Source organism: Nycticebus coucang, chromosome 9, assembly GCF_027406575.1.
Source record: "Nycticebus coucang isolate mNycCou1 chromosome 9, mNycCou1.pri, whole genome shotgun sequence".
In the NCBI taxonomy this organism is placed as follows: Eukaryota; Metazoa; Chordata; class Mammalia; order Primates; family Lorisidae; genus Nycticebus; species Nycticebus coucang.
This window is the reverse complement of record NC_069788.1, coordinates 35,803,702-35,825,178: the sequence shown is the minus strand read 5'-3', so window position 1 is coordinate 35,825,178 and position 21,477 is coordinate 35,803,702. Positions and strand designations below refer to the sequence as shown.

At 52.6% G+C, this 21,477-nt stretch overlaps 1 protein-coding gene across 10 annotated transcripts; it reads left to right on the top strand.

Moving 5' to 3' along the window:
* The first annotated feature begins 3,346 nt into the window (after positions 1 to 3,346).
* On the top strand, positions 3,347 to 19,624 carry VEGFA (vascular endothelial growth factor A). Of its 10 annotated transcripts, XM_053601545.1 has the most exons (12): positions 3,347 to 3,474; positions 3,667 to 3,770; positions 4,048 to 4,160; positions 4,263 to 4,457; positions 7,399 to 7,444; positions 10,657 to 10,853; positions 11,681 to 11,757; positions 12,164 to 12,193; positions 13,978 to 14,049; positions 15,231 to 15,362; positions 17,031 to 17,206; positions 17,679 to 19,624. In XM_053601545.1, exons 4-12 carry the CDS (start codon positions 4,392 to 4,394, stop codon positions 17,774 to 17,776), a joined length of 894 nt encoding a protein of 297 aa, XP_053457520.1. In that variant the 5' UTR covers positions 3,347 to 3,474; positions 3,667 to 3,770; positions 4,048 to 4,160; positions 4,263 to 4,391; the 3' UTR covers positions 17,777 to 19,624. The 10 variants fall into 10 exon arrangements, with proteins under 10 accessions (XP_053457520.1, XP_053457518.1, XP_053457521.1 ...); XM_053601543.1 differs by having other exon boundaries at positions 4,048 to 4,457; positions 13,978 to 14,031; XM_053601546.1 differs by having other exon boundaries at positions 4,048 to 4,457; positions 17,031 to 17,118; positions 17,679 to 17,814.
* The last annotated feature ends 1,853 nt before the right edge of the window (positions 19,625 to 21,477 follow it).

Sequence of the window (21,477 nt, the reverse complement as noted above, 5' to 3'; positions counted from 1 at the left end):
GGGCTACTGCTGGCTCCTGGCTGCCTTTCACATTCTTCTCCACCCCTACTCTGTCCTTCACTCTGCTTCCCCCTCACCTGGAACACCTTCCTCTTCCTCCTTGGCTCCTTCTGAACTTCTATCAGAGCCATTGGCTATGGTCACTGCAGTCCTGGGTGGGGTGGGGGGGAGACTCTCCAAGTGAGGCTGAAGTCGCCCCTCAACTGGGACCCAGCATGATCTTTGTTTGGGCTCTTCTCTGCTCCACCCCCTACCAATTTGCTGGGGGATATTGGGCCTTTATATACCCTGGGAAGACAATTTTCTCTACTACCCCCTGTCCCGCATTGACCTGAGGAGGGAGGATAAGTAGAATCAAGTTGGTTCAAGGAGATTAAGTCTCTGGGAAATGAAAGTGCTACAGAGACATGATGTGGTCTTATTATTTGTTGTTTTGTATTTCTTATTCTCTCTTGTTTTTTTTTTTGTTGTTGTTGTTTGTTTTTTTTTTTGCAGTTTCTGGCCAGGGTTGGGCTTGAACCCCCCCACCTCTGGCATATGGGGCTGGCACCTTACTCCTTTGAGCCACAGGTGCCGCCCAGTTGTTTTGTATTTCTTTTCCCCTCTTTTGAAGACCCAGGTGACTTAATTTGCTGATAGTTGGCTGAATTCACGGAATATATAGTTGTGAAAGCTAGTGACATGGGTGGCACCTGTGGCTCAAAGGGGTAGGGTGCTGGCCCCATATGCTAGAGGTGGTGGGTTCAAACCCAGCCCTGGCCAAAAATTGCTGAAAAAAAAAAAAAAAAGAAAAAGAAAAAGAAAAAGCTAGTGCCACCACATTGGGTGGGATCCAGAGTTAAACCCTTTCTCTGCATCAATGCCAGGTTGTATCTGTCTCCAAAATGAAGGATGAAGGTAGGACTAACCCTACCCTAGAGAGGGTTGCTCAAAACCTTCTAAGGCCAGGTTGCAATCCTAGCCCTACATAAAGGGAATTCTGCACCATCACTTCTCCTGGGCAAAGCTGCCCTAGGGAAACTCAAATAGGTTGTTGTAATAGACCTTGTATATCACTGTGGGGGATGGTTGGCTTGGGGAGGGTCTGGGGCCATGGAGTAACATTTGATGGCTACCACTCCTTGAAATCCCTCCAGCTTCCTTCTAAGTTAAGGTTTTTTTCTAAGAGCTGCTCTTTAAGTCAATTTCTTCTTTAGGGGCTGAAGAAGGTTGAAATGAGCAGGGATACAGGGGAAGGGGCTAGAGTGAGCCCTTGGTACCTATAGCCCCTGTCTTGTCTCAGGATAGGGCTGAGGGAGGGACTCCTAGCCAAAGTCCCCATAGCTTGTACTCCTGAAGTGCTAGAGACATACAAAGAGGAAGTTTATTGGCTTCCCTTCCATATTTCACTTAGCAGCTTGGTTCATGGTGCCCAGGTGAGGAGTCCTGCCTGGGAAGGGGCTCAGAGCCAGCAAATAGACATTTACTAACTGTAAAAAGACTTTGTCTCTGTTTCTGGGGAGCCTGCCAGGTGGTAGAGACTGCACTGGAGCATGAATGATGGAAAGGGTTGGATGAGGCTCCTCTTCTTATAGGGGCCTCAGAATACCATCCTAATGGAATTTGAGAGCACTATGTGCTGAGGAAGGGGCTGGCTGAGTAATGAGAGTAATCCCCTTGGAGTGTTTTGGTCAAATTGGGGGAAATTTCTGGGTTCCTATTCTCAGCCCAGGCCTTCACAGAGGCTATCTTAGTACTAGGCCAGGCTCTGGCCAGATCTGGCCAGATAATGAGACTGATTGGTCTCTCTCTTCCCACAAGTATCACACCCTCACCCCCATCTTTGTTCCCTGGAGAAGCCTAGTAACTGTTGAGCCAGAGTCCAATCAGGAATTTTTCCAGGCTGATTCCTATACATAAGGGTGAGATAGTATGGGGAGCATTAAGGAGCACTTAGAGAACATGGGGAGTTGGAGGAAAATTGGACTTTGTAGGAAGGGAAGAGTGTTGGGGAGAGGAGAAAAGCTGTGAGCCTGGAGAAGTAGCTAAAGGATCCTGAGGGAATGGGGGGGGGGGAAAGACTGAGAATAAACCCCCAATTCTGTGCAGAAGATGAGCTATGAGCCTGGGCTAGGGCTGATAGAAACCTTGTACCCCAGCCTGGTAGGAGCTCTGGGCAGCTGGCCTACAGACGTTTCTTAGTGCTGGTGGGTAGATTTGAATCATTACTCAGGCCCTGGCCTCCATCCGCCCCCACTAGCCCCCTGGCCTCAGTTCCTTGGCAACATTTTGCAGGGGGAAGGCAGCGGGAACAAGGGCCTCTGTCTGCCCAGCTGCCTCTCCTTTTGGCTTCTGGCAGACTCCACAGTGCATACGTGGGCTCCAACAGGTCCTCTTTCCTCTGGGTCACTGACTAACCCTGGAACTACACAGCTTCTCTTTCTGAGATCCACAAACTTGGTGCCAAATTCCTCTTGTAAGGCAAATCTTCCTGGACACTTCCCAAGGGACCCCAGTTACTCCAGCCTCTTGGCTTTAGCTCACTTTGATGTCTGCAGGCCAGATGAGGGTTCCAGATGGGCACATTGTCCAGATGGACACAGAGCCTCCAGTGCCCAGCCCAAGGCTCTTTGCACATAAGGCCAGTCTACTCCCAAACATACAACTGTTTTGGGAGGTCAGAAATGAGGGGTTCAGGAACAAATTCCCCCCACCCTCTTTCCAAGGCCTGATCCTTCTAGAGCCAGAGCCGGGGCGTGCAGACGGTAGTCACTAGGGGGCGCTCGGCCACCATAGGGAAGCTGGGTGAACTTGATAGAGCAGCGTCTGCGAGAGTGAGGACGTGTGTCAATGTGTGTGCGTGCGGGTGTGTAGGGCTTGGGAGTGTTGAAGGGGGTAGAGGGTGCATGAATTACTCCAGGATTCCAACATATCTGTATGTACCTCTCCTCATAGTCACTATCCGGCTCCCAGCCCTCCTCCCATCCCTTCCAATATTTCCAGCGAAGAGGGAATAGCTCTCAGATCCTGTCCGTACGTAACCTCACTTTCCTGCTTCCTCCTCCCTCAATACCCCACGGGCGTATGTGTCTCTGGGCAGAGTTTCAGGGGGCAGATGGGTAATTTTCAGGCGATGAACCTTGGTGGGGGTTAAACTTTCCTTTGGTATGGCATGCTGGGGGCCCAGGCTTTACTGGGTGCCCCCGGGCTAAGGCAGAGGCACGAAACCCCAGCAGCGCGCCTCGGGGATGGAGGCAAGGGGCACAGACTCAGCGGATCCCCGCCCAGGAGGGCGGGATGGGGGCGGGGTCCTGGTGGGGCGGAGCCAGGTTTTTTTTTTTTAAGTCGGCTGGTGTCTGGGAAGATCGCAGAGCCTTGGGGCAGCCGGGCTGGAAGGAGGCCGCGGCGCAGGGGGCTAGCGGAGCCGGCGGCAGCGGCGCTCTGTCTGGAGACGCAGCGGCGAGGCGAGCCGTCCGCAGGACTCATCGGCCAGAGGTCTCCGCGCTGGAATTTGATATTCATTTAACCGGGGTTTATTCCCCTCCTTTCTTAAACATTTTCAAAAAACTGTATTGCTTCCCGTTCTAATTTATTTTTGCTTCCTATTCCCCACTTAAATCGAGCCGACGGTTTGGGGCGATTGCTCCCTTACTCCCCCAAATCACTTTGGATTTTGGAAACCAGCAGAAAGAAGAAAGAGGTACCAAGAGCTCCAGAGAGAAGTCGAGTAAGAGAGAGATCGGGTCAGAGAGAGCGCGCGGACGAACAAGCAGCGAGAGGACAGGGGCAAAGTGAGTGACCTGCTTTTGGGGGTGACCGCCGGAGCGCAGCGTGAGCCCTCCCCCTTGGGATCCCGCAGCGGACCAGTCGAGCTGACGGACAGACAGACAGACACCGCCCCCAGCCCCAGCGCCCACCTCCTCCCAGGCCGGCGGTCGACGGTGGACGCAGCGGCGAGCCGCGGGCCGGAGCCGGAGCCCGCGCCTCGAGGCGGGGTGGAGGGGGTCGGGGCTCGCGGCGTTGCACTGAAACTTTTCGTCCAACTTCTGGGCTGTTCTCTTTCCGGAGGAGCCGTGGTCCGCGCCGGGAGAACCGAGCTGAGCGGAGCCGAGAGAAGTGCTAGCTCGGGCCAGGAGGAACCGCAGCCGGAGGAGGGGGAGGAGGAAGAAGAGAAGGAAGAGGTGAGGGGGCCGCGGTGGCGACTCAGCGCTTGGAAGCCGGGCTCATGGACCGGTGAGGTGGTGGTGTGCGCAGACAGTGATCTAACCGCGCGCGTGCCCCAGGCCCTGGCCCCAGTCTCTGCTCCGGGAGGAAGAGGAGCCCACCAAGGCGCCAAGGAGAGCGGGCCGTCCCGCAGCCAGAGCAGAAGAGGGAGTGCGAGCCACGCCGGCCCGAGTCGGGTGTCCGAAACCATGAACTTTCTCCTTTCTTGGGTGCATTGGAGCCTTGCCTTGCTGCTCTACCTCCATCATGCCAAGGTAAGTGGCAGTACCCGCCGGGGGCCGCGGGCCGCTGCGAGCACCTCTCCCGGCTGGGGACGTGCGTGCGAGCGCGCGCGTGGGGGCTCAGTGCCCCACGCGGGTCCATGAACACCAGGAGCGCTGCATCCCCCTATGTCGTTGTACATGTAGGGGGAGGGGGCGCGCGCTAGGTGGGAGGGCACCAGGATAGAGTCTCACCGCCCACGCGGGCCCTGCCCACCCACCGAAGTCACCGCACGTACGATCTGGGCCGACCAGAGAAGGGCGGGAGTCAGAGGAGGAGGCCTAGGGGGCTGGGCTTGCGCTGTCGCTAGAGGCTGAAGTTTGTTCCCGGCCGCTGGTCCCCAACGAACTGGAAGTTGGGGCAGCGGGGGCGGGAGACAGAGCCCCACCGGCAGCGGGGTGCTCGGACCTTGGACCAGGAGAGGGCAGAGAGCACGGAGGGGGGCAGGGCACAAGCAAGAGAGGGGGCTTGCTGTCACTGCCATCCGGTCTCTTCGGCCTTAGCCGCGAGTTTGGGAAAAGTTTCGGGGTGGATTGCTGCGGGGACCCCCAGTTCCTGGCGGGCCACCTGCGCCGCGCCACCCCCGCCCAGCCCCGCTCGCGTCCCGCTCGGTGCCCGCCCTCCCCCGCCCGGCCGGGCGCGCGCTGCGCGGAGCCGATTACATCAGCTCGGGCCTGGCCGGCCGCGTGTTCCCGGAGCCGCGGCTGCCGGAGCCCGGAGCCCAGAGCGGCTAGCGGCGCCCCTCCCCCCCGCCGGCCCTCCGCGGGAAGGTGACCTCTCAAGGTAGCCCTAGCCCGGGGACCCAGAGAACCATCCCTATCCCTTCCTACCGTGTCCAGTCACTACCCTTGGCTCTGTCCTAGGAGAAATTTCCTGAAGCCCTTTCCCTTTCCCCGTTTCTTCCCTAGCATGGAAAGAAGCCCCTGTCTCCCCTTTATTTTTTACTCCGTTCTGCTGAGATCTTTCTAATCATTCTCCCGCCCCAGAGTCCAGGGAAAGGATGATCACTGTCAGAAGTCGGGGCCCACCCTGGTGCTTTGTGAGACTACCTAAAGTCCTGGCTTGGTGACAGTGTGCTTCTTTCCTGTCCCTAAGAGTTTCCAATGAGCTGTGCTGTAGCTTTTATAGGGGTGGGTGAAAGAAGAGTTTAAAGAGTGTTATTAGCTCACTTTGCCTTTTTGGAGAAATGGTTTGAAATTTGCCGTGACATGGGAAGCTTGGGGATAGCTCTTCCTGAACCTTTGCAAGGAGCTCCTGCCAGCCTTGCATACACACTTTGTCTTGGTGAAATGGGGCGTTGGAGCAGGTGGTTTTTCGGAACTCCAAAGTTGCCCATTCAACTTGCTTCTCAAAGACACATAAGGGGTCTTTTTCTGCTCCCCTATGTTCCTTGCCTCAGCCAGAGTCCCCTTGGGAGAGGAGATAGGCAGAGGACATGGACAGGGGTCCCTGTGACCACCAGGAGTTCCTTAGACCCTGGCACAAAGGCCTTGGCTTCAGGCCTCCAAGTAGGGAGGAGGGGGAGGAGTGGCTGCTTGGCCACAGTGTGACCTTCAGAGGCCCCCAGAGAAGGGCACCTGGCCCCTCCCTGTCTAGAACCATCCCTCAGGTGCCCCCTGATCTTGGAGGGGGTATGAAGTCTGTCCCTTTTCCTTGTCTAGGCCCAGGAGGATTGGAGGCCGCAGGGAGAATGTTGGCAGGGGGACTTAAGGGGGTGTTGTGGGAATGGGTGACCAGCCGGGGTGCAGAAACCAGGGATCCCAGAGGGAGCAGTGGTGGGAGTCTGCTCTTTTCCCTTGAGAGGGGCTTCCTCTGACCTTGGCTCTGAGGGCAAGGCTGAGAAACTTGGGTTTGGTGCATTTGAGCTGTATGGGAAGGAGAGAGACAGTGGGACTCCCTCCCAGTGGGTCCCAGTGGGTCTGTCTTAGAGTGCAGCTGTAGGAGCAGGTGGGGTGGGGAGTTGATGGGAACCTGAAACCCCCAGGCAGGCTAGGAGAAGCCTTTGCTTGCTTGGTGCTGTCAGGTCCACATGGCTGCCTGTGTTGACCTTCACAGCTTCTGGGGTAGGAATGATCTGGTGGGGGAAGGGAGGTCTGGGGGAGGCCTCAGGCCTAGGGTAGTACAGGGGGCCCCCTAGGGGCTGGGCAGAGCTAAGGCGTACAAAGCTTCCTTGGTGGCATTTGAGGAAGGTACCTAGGTGAGAGGAGCTTGGGACCTCCTTACCCTGGGAAGGAGAAGAAACAAGGGAAAAGGTGGGTGTGGGAAGCTGGCGAGGCTTTGAAAATCTATTCAGGCTTTGGGGAGATTTATGCAGGGAGGAAATGGGACTCTTCCCTGCCTCAGGGTTTCCTCCTGTGTTTTTACCCTGTAAGCAACTTGTGGGTATGCTGGATATTCCTGAGGACTGGGAGAGTCTGCATGGGGGAGGGCAGTTGGTGCCCTTCGGTCCTCTGTACCCCCCCAACACCAGCTCACCCTGGTATTTGTCATGTCAGCAGGAGAAGGTCACCATGCTGTTTTTCTCGCCCCAGTCCTTCCTTCCTGCCCCAGTACAAATTTGTCCTCCTATTTGACCTTAATACTTACCCATGGCTTTGGACCAGGAAATCAAGGGGGCAGTGAGGGCAAGGAGAGGGAAGGGACAGGGTACCTGTATAGTGCAGCATTCTCATGTTTTCCTCCTGCATTATGAGCCTCCACCTCACAACATCTGGTTAGTCTTTAACTTCCTTGGGTTGAGAATTGGAGTGGTCCAGGAGTGGTGGGCATGCTCTGTGTTTGTGGGGATACCCGGCTGTGCCCTGTTCCACTCAGAAGGCTTGGAGAAGCTAGAGGCTGTGGGCTGGGAGGGAAGCAAAAAAGGTGGAGGGTCTGGGTGGCTGGGCCTTTGTGCCCCTGCCTCTGCCCACATCTTGCTCTTTGTTCTGTCCTCAGTGGTCCCAGGCTGCGCCCATGACAGAAGGCGAGCAAGATTCCAACGGTGAGTCCCCCTGGCTCTTGGATGGGGTAGGGGGTCTTGTCTCCTCATGGGGTGGGTGGGGTGGCTCGATTCCTTTTCTACACCTGAGGGGGTGAGAGAGGAAAAGGGCAAGGGTACAGCTATATGAAGATCAAGGAAGAAAGAGGTGGGTATGTGAGGTTAACCCTTTAGTGTCTTGAGGACTTTTGTTTAGGTCTCGGCTTGAAATAGAACTTCTGGTCTTTTTCTTCTGTTCATTTCAGTAAAATTTTATTTGAGGAGGGAGCTGTGAGCACAGAGCAGGAAGACAGTGTTCAGGGATCCCAGATGTTGGAGGAGGTGTCCCTTGTCCACCCCTGCTTTTGGGGCTGATGGATGTTCAGTATCACTTCCTACATAACCATGTCCCACCTGTGGGGCCTGTGACTCTTCCTGTGTAGGCTGGAGGTGCAGAAAGCCCAGACTAATGGGATCATCCCTCTCCATCCCAGTTTGCATTCTTTTGTGGATAGAGAAAGCCCCAGTGGACTAGGTTTGGGTGCTGTGAACTTCCTTCCCAGGCCAGCAGAGGGCCAGTTGTAGTTCCTAGGCGCCCCGCCCCCCTGCCCAACCCCGAGTCTGCCTGCCTTTTGTTCCGCTGTGGTTTGGAGTAGGGATCCTCCCATTTCTCTGGGGAAGACCAGACTCTCTCCACGGCTGAATGTGGCCTATGCTCCAGTCTGATGTCGCTGCCCCAGCTCTCCATCTCTGAGCAGGGCAGGCCCTGGGGTCTTCCTCCAGGCCACTTTCCTTGACCTACATCTTGTGTGTGTGTGGCAGGGGTAGCAGCCAGGGGTAGTGATGCCCAGCCAGTTCTGCCTCCCTTTTCCCCACCACGGAAACCCTTTCCTTGGCCCAGGGCCTGGCTTTCCAGCCATTGAGGGCCCCTGGCTCCCAGGGCACCACTCACCCCCTTTGGCCTCCCAGTGGTCTCTGTGGTCTGGGAGAGGCAAGACAAATGGTCTTTGTTTGCTGAAGAAAAGGTTGTCTGCGATAAATAAGGAAAACCAGGAAAGCCTGATGTTGGCGTATATGTCTGTGCACTCCTTGTGCAACAGGAGGCTAGCTCTCCTCCGAGGCAGTGGCTAGGATATGAGGGGTGCTAGCAAAGTTGCTCCCCTCTACCTCCCGCAGGCCTTGGGAATTCCAGGGAGAAGCTTTTCAAAGGAATTCCCAGCCAAGGTCTTTTTACCCTCAGCTACCAGCTCCTCGCCCAGCCTAGACCTTTCTGCTATCTCCTTGTGGGTTGGGGCCACAAGCTTAGGCCACCTCTGTCCCAACCATAATGAAGAGTCATTTCAAAATTTCTTGATTTGTCTCTGTTTTTTTTTTTTTTTGGTTTTTGGCCGGGGCTGGGTTTGAACCCGCCACCTCCGGCATATGGGACCGGCACCCTACTCCTTGAGCCACAGGTGCCACCCTTGATTTGTCATCTTCTTCAATATTGACCTGGTTTAAAAATTGATATTTTTCAGGCTTCCTGGTCTTATTTACTCTTTTTGACAATGTTTTACCTTTACCCTCTGGGGTAGAGAAGGAGTCTGTGTTCATCTGTCATTAGAAGTAGAGACCTTGGGGAAGGTGAGGGACTGGCTTGGGTTTCCTTACTGTTCTTTCTGTTTTCACACCTGCGGCCTTCTCTCTAGCCAATCTATTGTATAGAAGCCCAGCTATGGTCTATCTATAGGGCATACACTTAAGATGTGTGGGTGAAGTTTCAAACTTTGTGTGATCTGGGCTGAGAAAAGGGCACTTACTCTCAGGGCTGGAAATGGAGGACAAAACCCCATGTTTCAGCCTCTATTGCAGTGTCTTTAGAGATCAGCCCAGCCCACTTATATAAAAGGACAGAGTTGGAGGCCCAGAAAGGGGAGCGACTGGCCCACAATCACACCAATTTATGGCCAGAGCCTGGGCCTGCTCACTAGCTGAGTGTTATTTCTTCCCTCTGTGTGGGGGGACCCATTTCAGAAACAGGGCTGCTATGTGGTGGTAGGGGGTGTGATGGGGAGTGGCAGGCTGAACCACAATTTGGAGGAGTCATGCTGGAGGCCTGCCTTTATTTATTCTCAAGAGCCCAGCCCCCGTGGCCCAGAATTACCCCTTCATGCTCCAATGCACCCTGGGCTCCGTGGCCAGCCCGGGAAACTGTCTTTACCCTGGTCTCCCTCCAGATCAGCTTCTAGAAATGCTTTGTGGCTGTAGTGGCAGCAGTGTTTTTTCCATGATGCAAGCAGTTTGCCCTCTTGGGCGGGGTTATTGGTGGCTGGCAGGGCCGGCAAAACATGCCCGCCCACTGGTACCTGCTGGTTCCAGGTGTGCCCAGCCCCTGTGCTGATGCCCACCACCTCCTCAGTCCATGTCTGGGGAGGGAGGCTGGCAGGTGGCAAGGCGCCTCCTGAAGCATCTCTGTTTTTGCATGACATTGGTTTGGGAAGGATTTGGTGTCAGAGCTGATTCTAACTCCACCACTTAATAGCTGTATGGCCCTGGGGCAAGTACTGTAGCCTCTCTGAGCCTCTATTCTCCCATCTGCAAAATGTTGGTATCTAATAGTACCAAGTGGGGAATGCTGTATGAGATGATGACTATGTACTACTGTACACAGAACCAGCATGTAGTAAGTGCTCAATAAATGTTGGTGTGGTTGATATTATTGGAGTGGCTGTGGGGAGATTGTAGGAAAATAGAGAATAAGCTTGGCAAAGTTGGATGCACCTCCTTTCAGGGAAAGCTTAGAGCAGCAGTTCTCAACCTGTGGGTCGCAACCCACAGGAACTGTATTAAAGGTTCACGGCATTAGGAAGGTTGAGAACCACTGGCTTAGAGCATCCCCAACATGTGGACCCATATTCAAACTGTCAAGGTGCATCAAGGTTGTCCCAGGAATTGGCTCAACTGTCACAGTGGGGCAGAGGGATTAGATGTTGCAGGCCATCTCCCTTGGAACTTGACAGCATCATGTGACCTTTGGAATAAAAACAGACCTTCATTAGTGTTGGTGGAAATGCTTAGGGAGATGCTTCAAATACAACAGGAGGGACTTAAGTTAGAATTTTAGAAGGACTTGCCTGATAGTGAGTACTTCTCATGAAAGCTCTGAGGAGTAGTCTTTCAGAGCTGGATAGAGATAGGGGCTAGCCAGATATCTTTTATGTCACCACTAAGCTCGTGTGTCACCTCCTCCCATGCAGTGATGAAGTTCATGGACGTCTACCAGCGCAGCTACTGCCATCCGATGGAGACCCTGGTGAACATCTTCCAGGAGTACCCTGATGAAATTGAGTTCCTCTTCAAGCCATCCTGTGTACCCCTGATGCGATGCTCAGGCTGCTGCAATGATGAAAGCCTGCAATGTGTGGCCACTGAAGAGTCTAACGTCACCATGCAGGTGGGCACCTGTGGGAGTGGGGACAGGGGGAAATGAGGAGGGGTGTAAGATTTTGGGAACTGGTGGTCCTGGGCCATTTCCTGGGAAGCTTTTTTGAGGAGGAGCTAGACTTGCCTTATACAGCTTCTGCCCCTGAGTTGGACATGAATAGGTATGGTGGGGTCTTGCCTTCTATGGAGAAGATGTTTGCATTTCCTGGGAAGCCGAGGTTCCCAGCAAGTTCTGACCACCTGCTGCTCCCTGACCTTTGCCTCCTGGGCTCTGGACGGGGCTGATGTCTGTGAGCCCCTCTTCTCTTCTCTTGGAAAAAGCTCTGAGGGCCCTCCCTCCTGGGGAGTTCTGTTTGGGAAGATGGATGAGCTGGTCAGTGGAGAGTTTAAAAAGCTAGTCTTTTGGCGCTACCTGGTGATGGGGCACATCTCAGCCCAGATAGTGCAGGAGGGAGCTGTGAGACACAGGGAAGGGGTGGCTGTCTGGTAGCTGCTAGGGATCAGGGTGAGGCCTAGAAGGGATGAAAGAAGGGGAGGGGATGGGGAGTGGCATGAACCCAGGATTTGAATTCCCAGCCTGGCCAACCCTTGCAGTCATGCAGTCATAGAGTCATAATCTGCCATCAAATGGAGCAGGGCTTCTTGAGGCCAGCAGAGTTGGAGGAATTGGGGTGGTTCCAAGGCTCTTCTCTGCTAGAGCTCCTGGTCCACCCTGACTCCACCACCCACCCCTGCTTTGTAGAACCCCTGGGTGCCCAGTGGCAGAAGCCCCGGGGTGTCCCATCTGGGTTTGGCTGGCTGGGTCACTAACCTCTGATCTGCTTCTTTTCCCTGCAGATTATGCGTATCAAACCTCACCAAGGCCAGCACATAGGAGAGATGAGCTTCCTACAGCACCACAAATGTGAATGCAGGTGAGGATGGAGTCATGGATTTAGTTAGCAAATGGCTGTGGGGCACTGATCTATGCCAGAGTGAAGTATGTTGCCCTTGTTAGCCCATTTCTACCTTCCAACCTTGGGTATTTTACTTCATTGTGCCTCAGTATCCACATCTATAAAATGGGCACAATAATAGTATATACCTCATAGTATTGTTATAAAGATTAAGCGAGACATTGTTTATAAAAGTATTAAAACAGTGTTGCTACATCATAAATATTATGTTACGTTTTTACTACTGTTATTATTTTTTTAAATTAAAAACATTTTTTTATTAAGACATGTACACATACATCATGATACTGTTATTTTCTCTATCATTATCATCACCATCTTAACTATTCTGTTTTGTTCTTTTTTCCCTCCCTACCCACTGCAGACCAAAGGAAGATAAAGACAAGCAAGAAACGTAAGTGGCCCTGACGTCAGCACTTCTCTCTCTCCTTCGCTGGTTGTATTGGTGTGGGGGTCTCAGCTTCCTCTGTTGGGGGATCTGGTGGACTCACCAAGTCAGGGAGTCGGTCTTGTGGCGGCAGTAGTAGAATGGAGTCAACTCCGGGATTCTGGCTCTAGGGTTAGTGAGCAAACCTAGCTGGGAGCCTAGCAGTTTCTTTGGAAGAAACAATACTTTCCAGGTCTTCAAATCATTCCTAACCAGGAGTTGGTGTTTTGGTGTGTCAAGGAGCAATGTGGACACTGGGTCCTTGGGTTGCTCTACGGCCCCCACAGTGGGGAGATGAAGTGGGTGGCAGAGGTCAGTTTTTGTGTGTCAGAGGAAATGGCCTCTTTTGGTGGCTACTGTGGTGCCATGATTGAATTTAGGGCCAGCTGGGGGTTTTCTTGATGCGTGCCCTTCAGTAGGAGGAGGGCAAGCAGCTGACATACAGCCCTCTTGGTCAGGGAGAAAAACTTGAATGTTGGTCATTTCAGAGGCTTCCAATTGCTCATCATGGATGGTCAGGGTAGGATGAGGTGGGGGTAAGGTCTAGGGACAGTGAGCCTTCAAGACAGAGTGAGCAGTTGGCATTGGGAATGAGTCTACGGTAGGGAAAGAGACTGAGAGAGAGCACCTGTGCCCCACCTTCCCATCCTGTCTGCCCCCACTGCCTTGGCACATTGAAGTCCCCTAGGTCTCAACCCCTTACCTCTTCCTTTAAGCCCCCAGCTTCTAGAGTGTGGGCTTGCAAAGACCCGCCTCCTTCCATCCTTCAAGTGCCTTCTCTTGAGGAGGAACAGAATTGCCCTTTCTGGTCCCTTCTTCCCTTCCTTTCTTCCCTGTGACAGACATTGTGAGCTGTGTTCTCTCAGGCCTGGCAGGCGTGGAGAGTGCTGGTTCCCTTGAGGGGCTGCCCGTTTCCCCAAATGCCTGCTTTGCCCACAAGGAGAGCCAGGGGCTTGCCTGGACTCGGAAGAGAGTCTGGTGAGATGGTGTAGCTGGCTTTGACAGGCTGGGGAGAGAACGGCCCAAGCCCCTCCTCCCCAGCCCTCCCTAACTCCCACCTCACCCTATACTGCCTGCCTGGGCTCCAGGACACCCAGCCCTGTCTCTCAGCCCAGGTTATGGCTGAACAGGTTGGTACCTTTCATGTGCTACTCTTGGTTTTGTGCCAGATCTCAAGGTAGCTACTCCCCTACACTAAGATTCCCAAAGGCAGAGCCCTGGAGGACCCTTTTTTTATTATACTTGGAAACGAAGGCATAAAGCATGGCCCCCCCATGCTCCACCAAGTTAGATTTCTGACTGTTTCCCCAAAGTCTGATTTACCTTTTATTGCTGCCTGACCTTCAGGGTCAGATATGTACAGAATTGCTGGGCAAAATGCCTGTGCTCAGGGCTTTACCTGTGCCCGGGACCAGGGGCTTCCATGAGCCTGGAGATCCTTGGGTCCTGTGTTCTCCACCCAGTCTCTGCTTCTCACTCAAAACCTTGCCAGGGGCTGATTTTGCCACCCCAGGGTGGGCACAGTGAGAAGAAGAAGGAGCCACTGAGTGCATGTTGCCCAGGCTCACCCGTGCTGCTGCGCGCCCACCTTCCTAGAGACCACCTGCCTCCTCCAACACCTTGCTCCAGGGAGCAGGGCCCTGTGGCTTTGTTTTGGTTATTCTCACCACTGCCCTCCTCACTGCTTCTTTTGCTCTCCCTACCCTCCCTCCCTCGCTCTCTCTGTCTGTCTCTGTTTTTTTATTTTCCAGAAAATCAGTTCGAGGAAAGGGAAAGGGGCAAAAACGAAAGCGCAAGAAATCCCGGTATAAATCCTGGAGCGTGTACGTTGGTGCCCGCTGCTGTCTAATTCCCTGGAGCCTCCCCAGCCCCAACTCAAACCCCTGCCTGCAGTACCCCATAACCCTGCTTTCCTCCCTGGATCATTCCTGGCTCTCAATTTTCCCTTCTGGCCCATGTCTCTCTCTCACTCTCACGCCACTAATTGGCACCAACTGGTACATTTGGTGGTGGCATTGCTGGTCCAGGGTTGAGGTTGGGTGGGTGGGAGGCCTAGTTGGCCTGGATTCAGGGAGGGGACTCTGGCTTGCCTGGGCACCGACTTTCTCTCACCCACTGGGCATTGGTGGCGGCCCCACATTGGCACGGGTGCCAGGCAGTGGTGCCTGTTCACCTAACTGGTTTTCACTGCTCTAGGCTTCTACACTTGTCTGGAAGCTGAGGGTGGTGGGGAGGGCAGGCATGGCATGAGGGAGGGTTATGAATGACCAGCGGCAGCTTGTTTTCAGCCGAAGGAGGAGCTTGGGTGTGGTCAAACATTGTGTGACAGGCCCACTTCATCTGGAGGAAGTGGCTTGGCTCCTCATGGACTTGGGGCCTCTGGAGAGGAACCCCTATTTAAGCCCAACACAGGGCATCCACAGAAGCCTCCCTGTAGAGAGGCCTCTTCTGGGTTGGAGGCTGTGACTGTCCAGGGCCCTTTGGTCACCGGTAGCCTGGCCCGTGGACATTGCCTCTGGACTTAGCTGCCATCGTGCACCTTCATTAGCCTACCTTTGGTAGACGCAACTGGGCATAAGCCCTTGCACAGGGAGAGGGTGGCCCCTGGAGATCTCAGTGGCCCCTAAATGTCGTCCCCAGCAGGTGAAGAGTCAAGGTGTGCTCATTTATGGGTGGCAGCAGTTGGGGCCCTGTGGCCCGAGACTCATCTCCTTATCTCCTTAGGACACAGCACTGCCCCTTACGGCAGCCTCTCCCCGCACTCTCTGCCTGTCTGTGCCCGCCTCTTCCTGTGGGCAGGCATCTAGCCAGTGCTGCCTCTTTCCGCCGCGCTCTCTGTCTTCTGCTGTAGTGCTCAGATCCTTCCAGGGCTTGGAAGGGTGTGGGGCTGATGAGCCGGGTGGGGATGCAGCTGTGGATGTGTTAGGGGGTATTGCATGGGTGTTTTTTTCTCTCTCTCTGCTGATGCTCTAGCTTAGATGTCTTTCCTTTTGCCTTTTTGCAGTCCCTGTGAGCCTTGCTCAGAGCGGAGAAGGCATTTGTTTATACAAGATCCGCAGACGTGTAAATGTTCCTGCAAAAACACAGACTCGCGTTGCAAGGCGAGGCAACTTGAGTTAAACGAACGTACTTGCAGGTTGGTTCCCAGAGGGCAAGCAAGTCAGAGAGGGGTATTGTGGAGATGGGGAGAGAAAGAAAGAGAGAGAGAGAAAGAGAGAGAGCGCACGCCTGAGAGGGGCCAGCTGCTTGCTTGGCTTCTAGCTGCTGGTGACTGCTACTTTTCTGCTTATAGGGCACCTGAAGTGGGCTGTGGGCACTGGTCCAGCCTGGGGGGCTGTTCAGAGGTTGCTCCGGTTGTCTGAGTGGGTAGGCTGGTGTGGCTTAATGTGGTGGTGTGGACGCAAGCTGTGTGTTGTGTCCTGTGGTCCTGCTACTCGTAGTGGCTGTTGGTCCTGATGCTGTTACTACCTCTGGTACTAATACTGAGAAACTGAGAGTCCTGCAGGCATGGAACAATGTCTACAAAGCACAAACATTCCCAATGGACCTTGCCACTGCTCTCTGAAGTCTACACATCTGGGCTTCTTGTCTCCTCAGACTGGGGCTCCCTGAGGACAGGGCTGTGTCTCCCCTCAGAGTGGGGCTCCCTGAGGACAGGGCTGTGTCTCTCCCTCAGACTGGGGTTCCCTGAGGATAGGACCATTTGGCCCCTCAGGCTGGGGCTCCCTGAGGACAGGGCTGTGTCTCCCCCTCAGGCTGGGGCTCTTTGAGGGCAAGGACTCTGACTGTTGGTTTAGGATGAGGTAATTCTTCCTATACACCGAAGGAGATATAGCATCTGAGAACACTAGATACCTTTAATCTTCCACCAGTCAGAATGCTAGCCCCAAGCAACATGTACGTTTTCAAATGCCCCCCCATGAATGGCAGGAGGAGGCTATTCCTGAGGTTGGTTTATTTACCTTGGTGATCCCAAGTGCTGTACCTCTCTCCCTTGATCATGATGGGGACCAAGGAAGTGTCAAGTACACGAATGAATACGTGACTGAGTTCAGGGGAGCAGAGGGCTATGACAGGTGGCAGGTTAATTTTTGGATGCCTCTTCTGGCATTCTTTATACCAACCTGGCCTTTGCTTAAAGTGGGGGGGAACTTTTGGACCAGAGAGAAATTCACCCAGGGTGTAGGAATTTTTATAGGGATTCCTCAGGTAGGGCCAGGTACCCCCAAGTTAGTAGATGCTCCACTAACAAAGTCCTTGGAGCATCTCTTTGATCCCCCCCACCAATGTTCTTGTGCTTGTGAGTATCCAGGGGACACTGGAACCATGCTCTGAATTGGTTCTGTCTGTCTTGGTATTATGTATAGTGCTAAGGGAGTATACATTAGTGTTGAAGGGTGGGATCTCTGCCTAATTCCAGGGTTATATGAGGGAGGTCCCAATTCCCCAAGGGGCCGTGGGGAAAATAAGGGACTTGCTATTTTAGGGTTTCATGTCTGTGGTAATTATTCTGCAGAGAGACTGTCTGGGATGGGGGTAGAGTGCAAAGTGACCTGGGAGCTAACTGAAGGTACTGTAACCCAACTTCCAACCTGACTGTATCTGGAATTTTAGTTTCTGAAATTAGAGGCTTAGGAACCCCATTCCCAGGCCAGACCTATTCTGCCTCTTCTTCATGGTGCAGAGGGTACAAGACAATCAGCCCAGGGGCAGGGACGTGACGAGAAAGTTCTGGGAGGTCCATTTTGCTTCAACAGGAGTAGTGAAACCACAAAAATTGTTTCTCCTCACCCAACTTAAACAGCATGTTAGAAGGGAAAGGCAGCCTGGTACCTGGGCCTGCAACTACCAACCAGCTCGAGAGAGATGAAGCCTCCAGCCAAGGCCAGGAGGTGGGCATGGGGAATGGAGATGTTCCGTCACCTGCCCAGGGCCCCAGGCCCCTCCTGCTCCACTCCCTCGGAAGCCTCGGGTCCCCAGGTCAGGCCCTCCCTTCCGCTGGCCGTTTCCCTGGCTCAGCGTCCTCTCCGGGACTCTCTACCCACTCTCTTCCTCGTACCGGCCCCACAGAGACTGAACTGAAAATCCTCCTCTGCAGGGGTCCTCTTCTGATTCACTTTATCCAACTCTGGTCACCTATCAGCTGTTAGAATGTCAAGTAGGGACGGTTCTTTGGTACTTGTTCGTTTGTTGCTTTGTAAAGTGTCCCCATGTCTTTGTCTTGTCTTGAGTAGATTGCAGGCTCTAAGGGCAGACTGGGAGCCCCTGAGCATAGCCACTGTTCAGACTGGGGCCTCCCAGGGGCAGGGGCTGGGCTGTTCCTCATGCTGTGGCTTTCTGTCGCAAGATGGCACCTTCCTTGTCTTCTCTGCTCTCATGGGAGGCTGCCTGCCTCACGGCCTGGCCTTCTCACTTGGCCCTCACCACAGCCCCTGTTTTCCATTTCCCTTAGATGTGACAAGCCAAGACGGTGAGCTGGGCGAGAGGAAGGAGCCTCCCTCAGGGTTTCAGGAACCAGATGTCTCACCAGGAAAGACTGATACAGAATGACTGATCTAAAGCCACGCTGCCGCCACCACACCACCATCACCATCGACAAGACAGTCCTTAATCCAGCAACCTGAAATGAAGGAAGAGGACACACTCTGCGCAGAGCACTTTGGGTCCGGAGGGCGAGACTCCGGCAGAAGCATTCCCGGGCGGGTGACCAAGCACGGTCCCTCTTGGAATTGGATTCGCCATTTTATTTTTCTTGCTGCTAAATCACCGAGCCCGGAAGATTAGAGAGTTTTATTTCTGGGATTCCTGTAGACACACCCACCCACATACATACGTTATATATATATATATATAATATATATAAAAATAAATATATATATTTTATATATATAAAATATATATATTCTTTTTTTAAATTAACAGTGCTAATGTTATTGGTGTCTTCACTGGATGTATTTGACTGCTGTGGACTTGAGTTGGGAGGAGAATGTCACCCCCAGATCCTGACAGAGAAGAGGATGGGACAAAAGACTCTGGCACAAGCTTTTTTTGTCCCTCTTAGGGGGGACCAGGGTCCTCTCCCCTGTCTGGGAATGTACAAGGCCAGGGCATGGGGGCAAATATGACCCACTTTTGAGAACACCGACAAACCCAGCCCTGGCCCCAAGCCTCTGCCCTCAGTCAAATGGACAGAAAGATGTGTGACAGGTACAGTGACGATGCTGGCTCTGACTAGGAGTTTGGGGAGCTTCAGGACATTGCTGTGCTTTGGAGATCCTCTCCACATGTTGCATGGGCATCTTGCCCCTAGGGGCATTGTCTGGAAGATTCAGGAGACTGCCTGGCATTCCTCTACTCTCACCCACTTCCTAGATGCCCAAGAGGCCACTGACAGATATCCTGGCAAAGAAAAGAGAGATGTTGATGGAAGAAGCAGCCTGGAGACAGCTCCTCCTGGGACCCAAACCTGGTCCACTTACTTCTCCCCTTCCTGGGGTATAGCCCAGGGGGACCTAATGTCCTCAGACCATTGAAACCACTAGTTCTGTCCCCCCCGCCCCCCGCCTAGGAGACCTAGCTGTGTGTGTGAGTGGTCAATCCTCCTCCATCCCACAACCCTTCCCTTCCTGAGGCACAGAGAGACAGGGCAGGATCCATGTGCCCGCTGTGGTGGCAGAGAAAAGAGAAAGTGTTTTATACGTGTATACGGTACTTATTTAATATCCCTTTTTAATTAGAAATTAAAACAGTTAATTTAATTAAAGGCTAGGTTTTTTCAGTATTCTTGGTTAATATTTAATTTCAACTATTTATGAAATGTATCTCTTGTTCTCTCTTGCGCTCTCTTATTTGTATTGGTTTTTATGTATAAAAATCATGTTTCCAATCCCTTTCTCCCTGATCGGTGATAGTCACTAGCTTGTCCTGAACAGATATTTAATTTTGCTAACACTCAGCTCTGCCCTCCCCTTTCCCCTGGCTCCCCACCACACATTCCTCTGAAATAAGATTTCAGTATACATCTACATACTATATATATATTTGGCAACTTGTGTTTGTGTATATATATATATATGTTTATGTATATATGTGATTCTGATGAAATAGACATTGCTATTCTGTTTTTTATATGTAAAAGCAAAACAAGAAAAATAGAGAAATCTACATACTAAATCTCGCTCCTTTTTTAATTTTAATATTTGTTATCATTTATTTATTGGTGCTACTGTTTATCCGTAATAATTGTGGGGGGGAAAGATATTAACATCACGTCTTTGTCTCTAGTGCAGTTTTTCGAGATATTCCGTAGTACATATTTATTTTTAAACAACAACAAAGAAATACAGATATATCTTAAAAAAGCATTTTGTATTAAAGATTTTAATTCTGATCTCAAAACTCCTCTTGGTTTCTCCTTCTCCATTGAATCCTTGTTCCAGACTTCCTCCTGCCCACTTTCCCATCTCTCTTGGGGAACATGGCATTTGTCTAAAGTCTGGGGAAGGGGTGTCTGATGTATAGAATATGGGATGAACTATCTCATTGGGGCAAAGTTCTTTCGTTCTGGCTGGGCTGGTCTTTGGAGAACTCTGGGAATGGGTGGAGGGGCAAACAACTCCTTAGATAGCAGCCAAGTGCCCTTGCAATGGGAAGTGCTGCCTTCAGCAATTAGGTGATCCATGCCGTGTCCCTTGGTCAAGGAAGGACTAGCCATAGTTGCCTAGGAGATAGCAGAGGGCTGTGCTTTGCTATGAGGCTCTTGTTGGCTACACAACAGACTGGGAGTGGAAAGCAGATGATGCTGGACCCCAGGATGTAACTTAGTGAGTCCTGGAGGTCCCAGAGCCTCTGAAAGGTAGACCCACAGGTCATTACCACTGGTGAGACTCCCTGCCTCATCTTTCTGCATATGCTTTCTCTTCTTGTCCTGGTCCTGGGGAAGGTGGAACCTGTCTGGATCTTTGGCACCGAAAAGCAGTGCTTCCAAATCCATTTCCCCTAGCCTTTCATTTATTCTCGCAAACCATAAATATGGTTCGAATAAATATTGGGCCAGCTATTAGGCTGTGGCACAGCATTCTGTTATGAATAAGATACAATTCCATTCCTCAAGGATCCGGTGAGGGTGAGTGGGTGGGGAGACACAGAACTAAAAATCCACGAATAGAAAAGTACATGAAATGTGCTGGGGCATCTGATGTAGCTGGTGGGTGGGGGATTGTATTGGGGGTGGTGGCTGCAGGGAGAGATCTTGCCATGACATTTTGGCACCTAGGCTGCCCCTCAAGTGATGCGTAGAAAATAAGCTGAATAGGGTGGGTAGGGGAGGGGTTGGGACACCGAGGCAGAAGGGATAGGGTGAGGGGGTGAGGCTGGAGAGATAGTCAGAGGTTATCTTGAGAGAGTCTCCAGCTCTGTGCCAAGAGCATAATACTTGTTAGGGATGAGCGGCAGCTGAAGGGCTTTAAACAGGGAGTGGCCCAGTCAGACATGCTTTTCCATGAGTGCTTGGCAGCAGTGTGGGAGGCAGCGAGGCCAGTAGAAAGCTATTGCAGTCCTCCAGGGGAGATGCCCTGAGGGTGAGGAGACACCTTGGGTGACTGGCAGTGCAGGCACTTTGGTCTCTACCGTGCTGAGGGACTCAAGGCAAGGAACTTTTAGTCTAGAAAATGCTCCTTTCCCAGTCACGTAATGCGTGCCAGCTCCTACACTGGTTAACGCTGAATCCACACAACAGCCTGGGAGGTGGGTACTCTTGTCATCCCACCTGGATTTTTGCCAGAGCCTCTAAACTGGCCTCCTGGAATCTCCTCTGGCCTCCCTTTTGGTTGACTCTCACACAGCTTCAGATTTAAAATGTGTTAAAATGTGAGCCAAATCATGCCACCTTTTGGCTTAAGACCTTCCAGAGACTTTTTTACTTGGAGAAAAAGCCAAATAGCCTTAAAAGGCCTGCACTACCCTCCCTGAGTATTCAGTGACTTCTGACACCCCCATCCCCACCTTGATCACTCAGTTCCAACCACACTGGGTTCACTGTTCCTCAAATGCAGTAGGCATGCTCCTGCCCCAGGGCCTTTGTACAGGCTGTCTTCTCTTCCTGGAGCGCTCTTCCACACAGAAGTGTGGCTGGTTCCCTCACCTTCAAGATTGTTCCTTTCTCAGTGAGCTTTACCTTAACTACTGTATTTACTATGGACCCCCCCCTTCCCACTCCATCCTTAGGCTCTTCTTTTTTCCTGTAGTTTCTA

What these genes read in the sequence shown, in the direction of transcription:
- VEGFA (XM_053601545.1), top strand. Translation starts at nt 4,392, where the DNA reads ATGAACTTTCTCCTTTCTTGGGTGCATTGGAGCCTTGCCTTGCTGCTC. An exon ending in CGGTATAAATCCTGGAGCGT is followed by an intron (nt 14,050 to 15,230) that starts GTACGTTGGTGC and finishes GCCTTTTTGCAG; the next exon opens with TCCCTGTGAGCCTTGCTCAG. An exon ending in TTAAACGAACGTACTTGCAG is followed by an intron (nt 15,363 to 17,030) that starts GTTGGTTCCCAG and finishes CAACTTAAACAG; the next exon opens with CATGTTAGAAGGGAAAGGCA.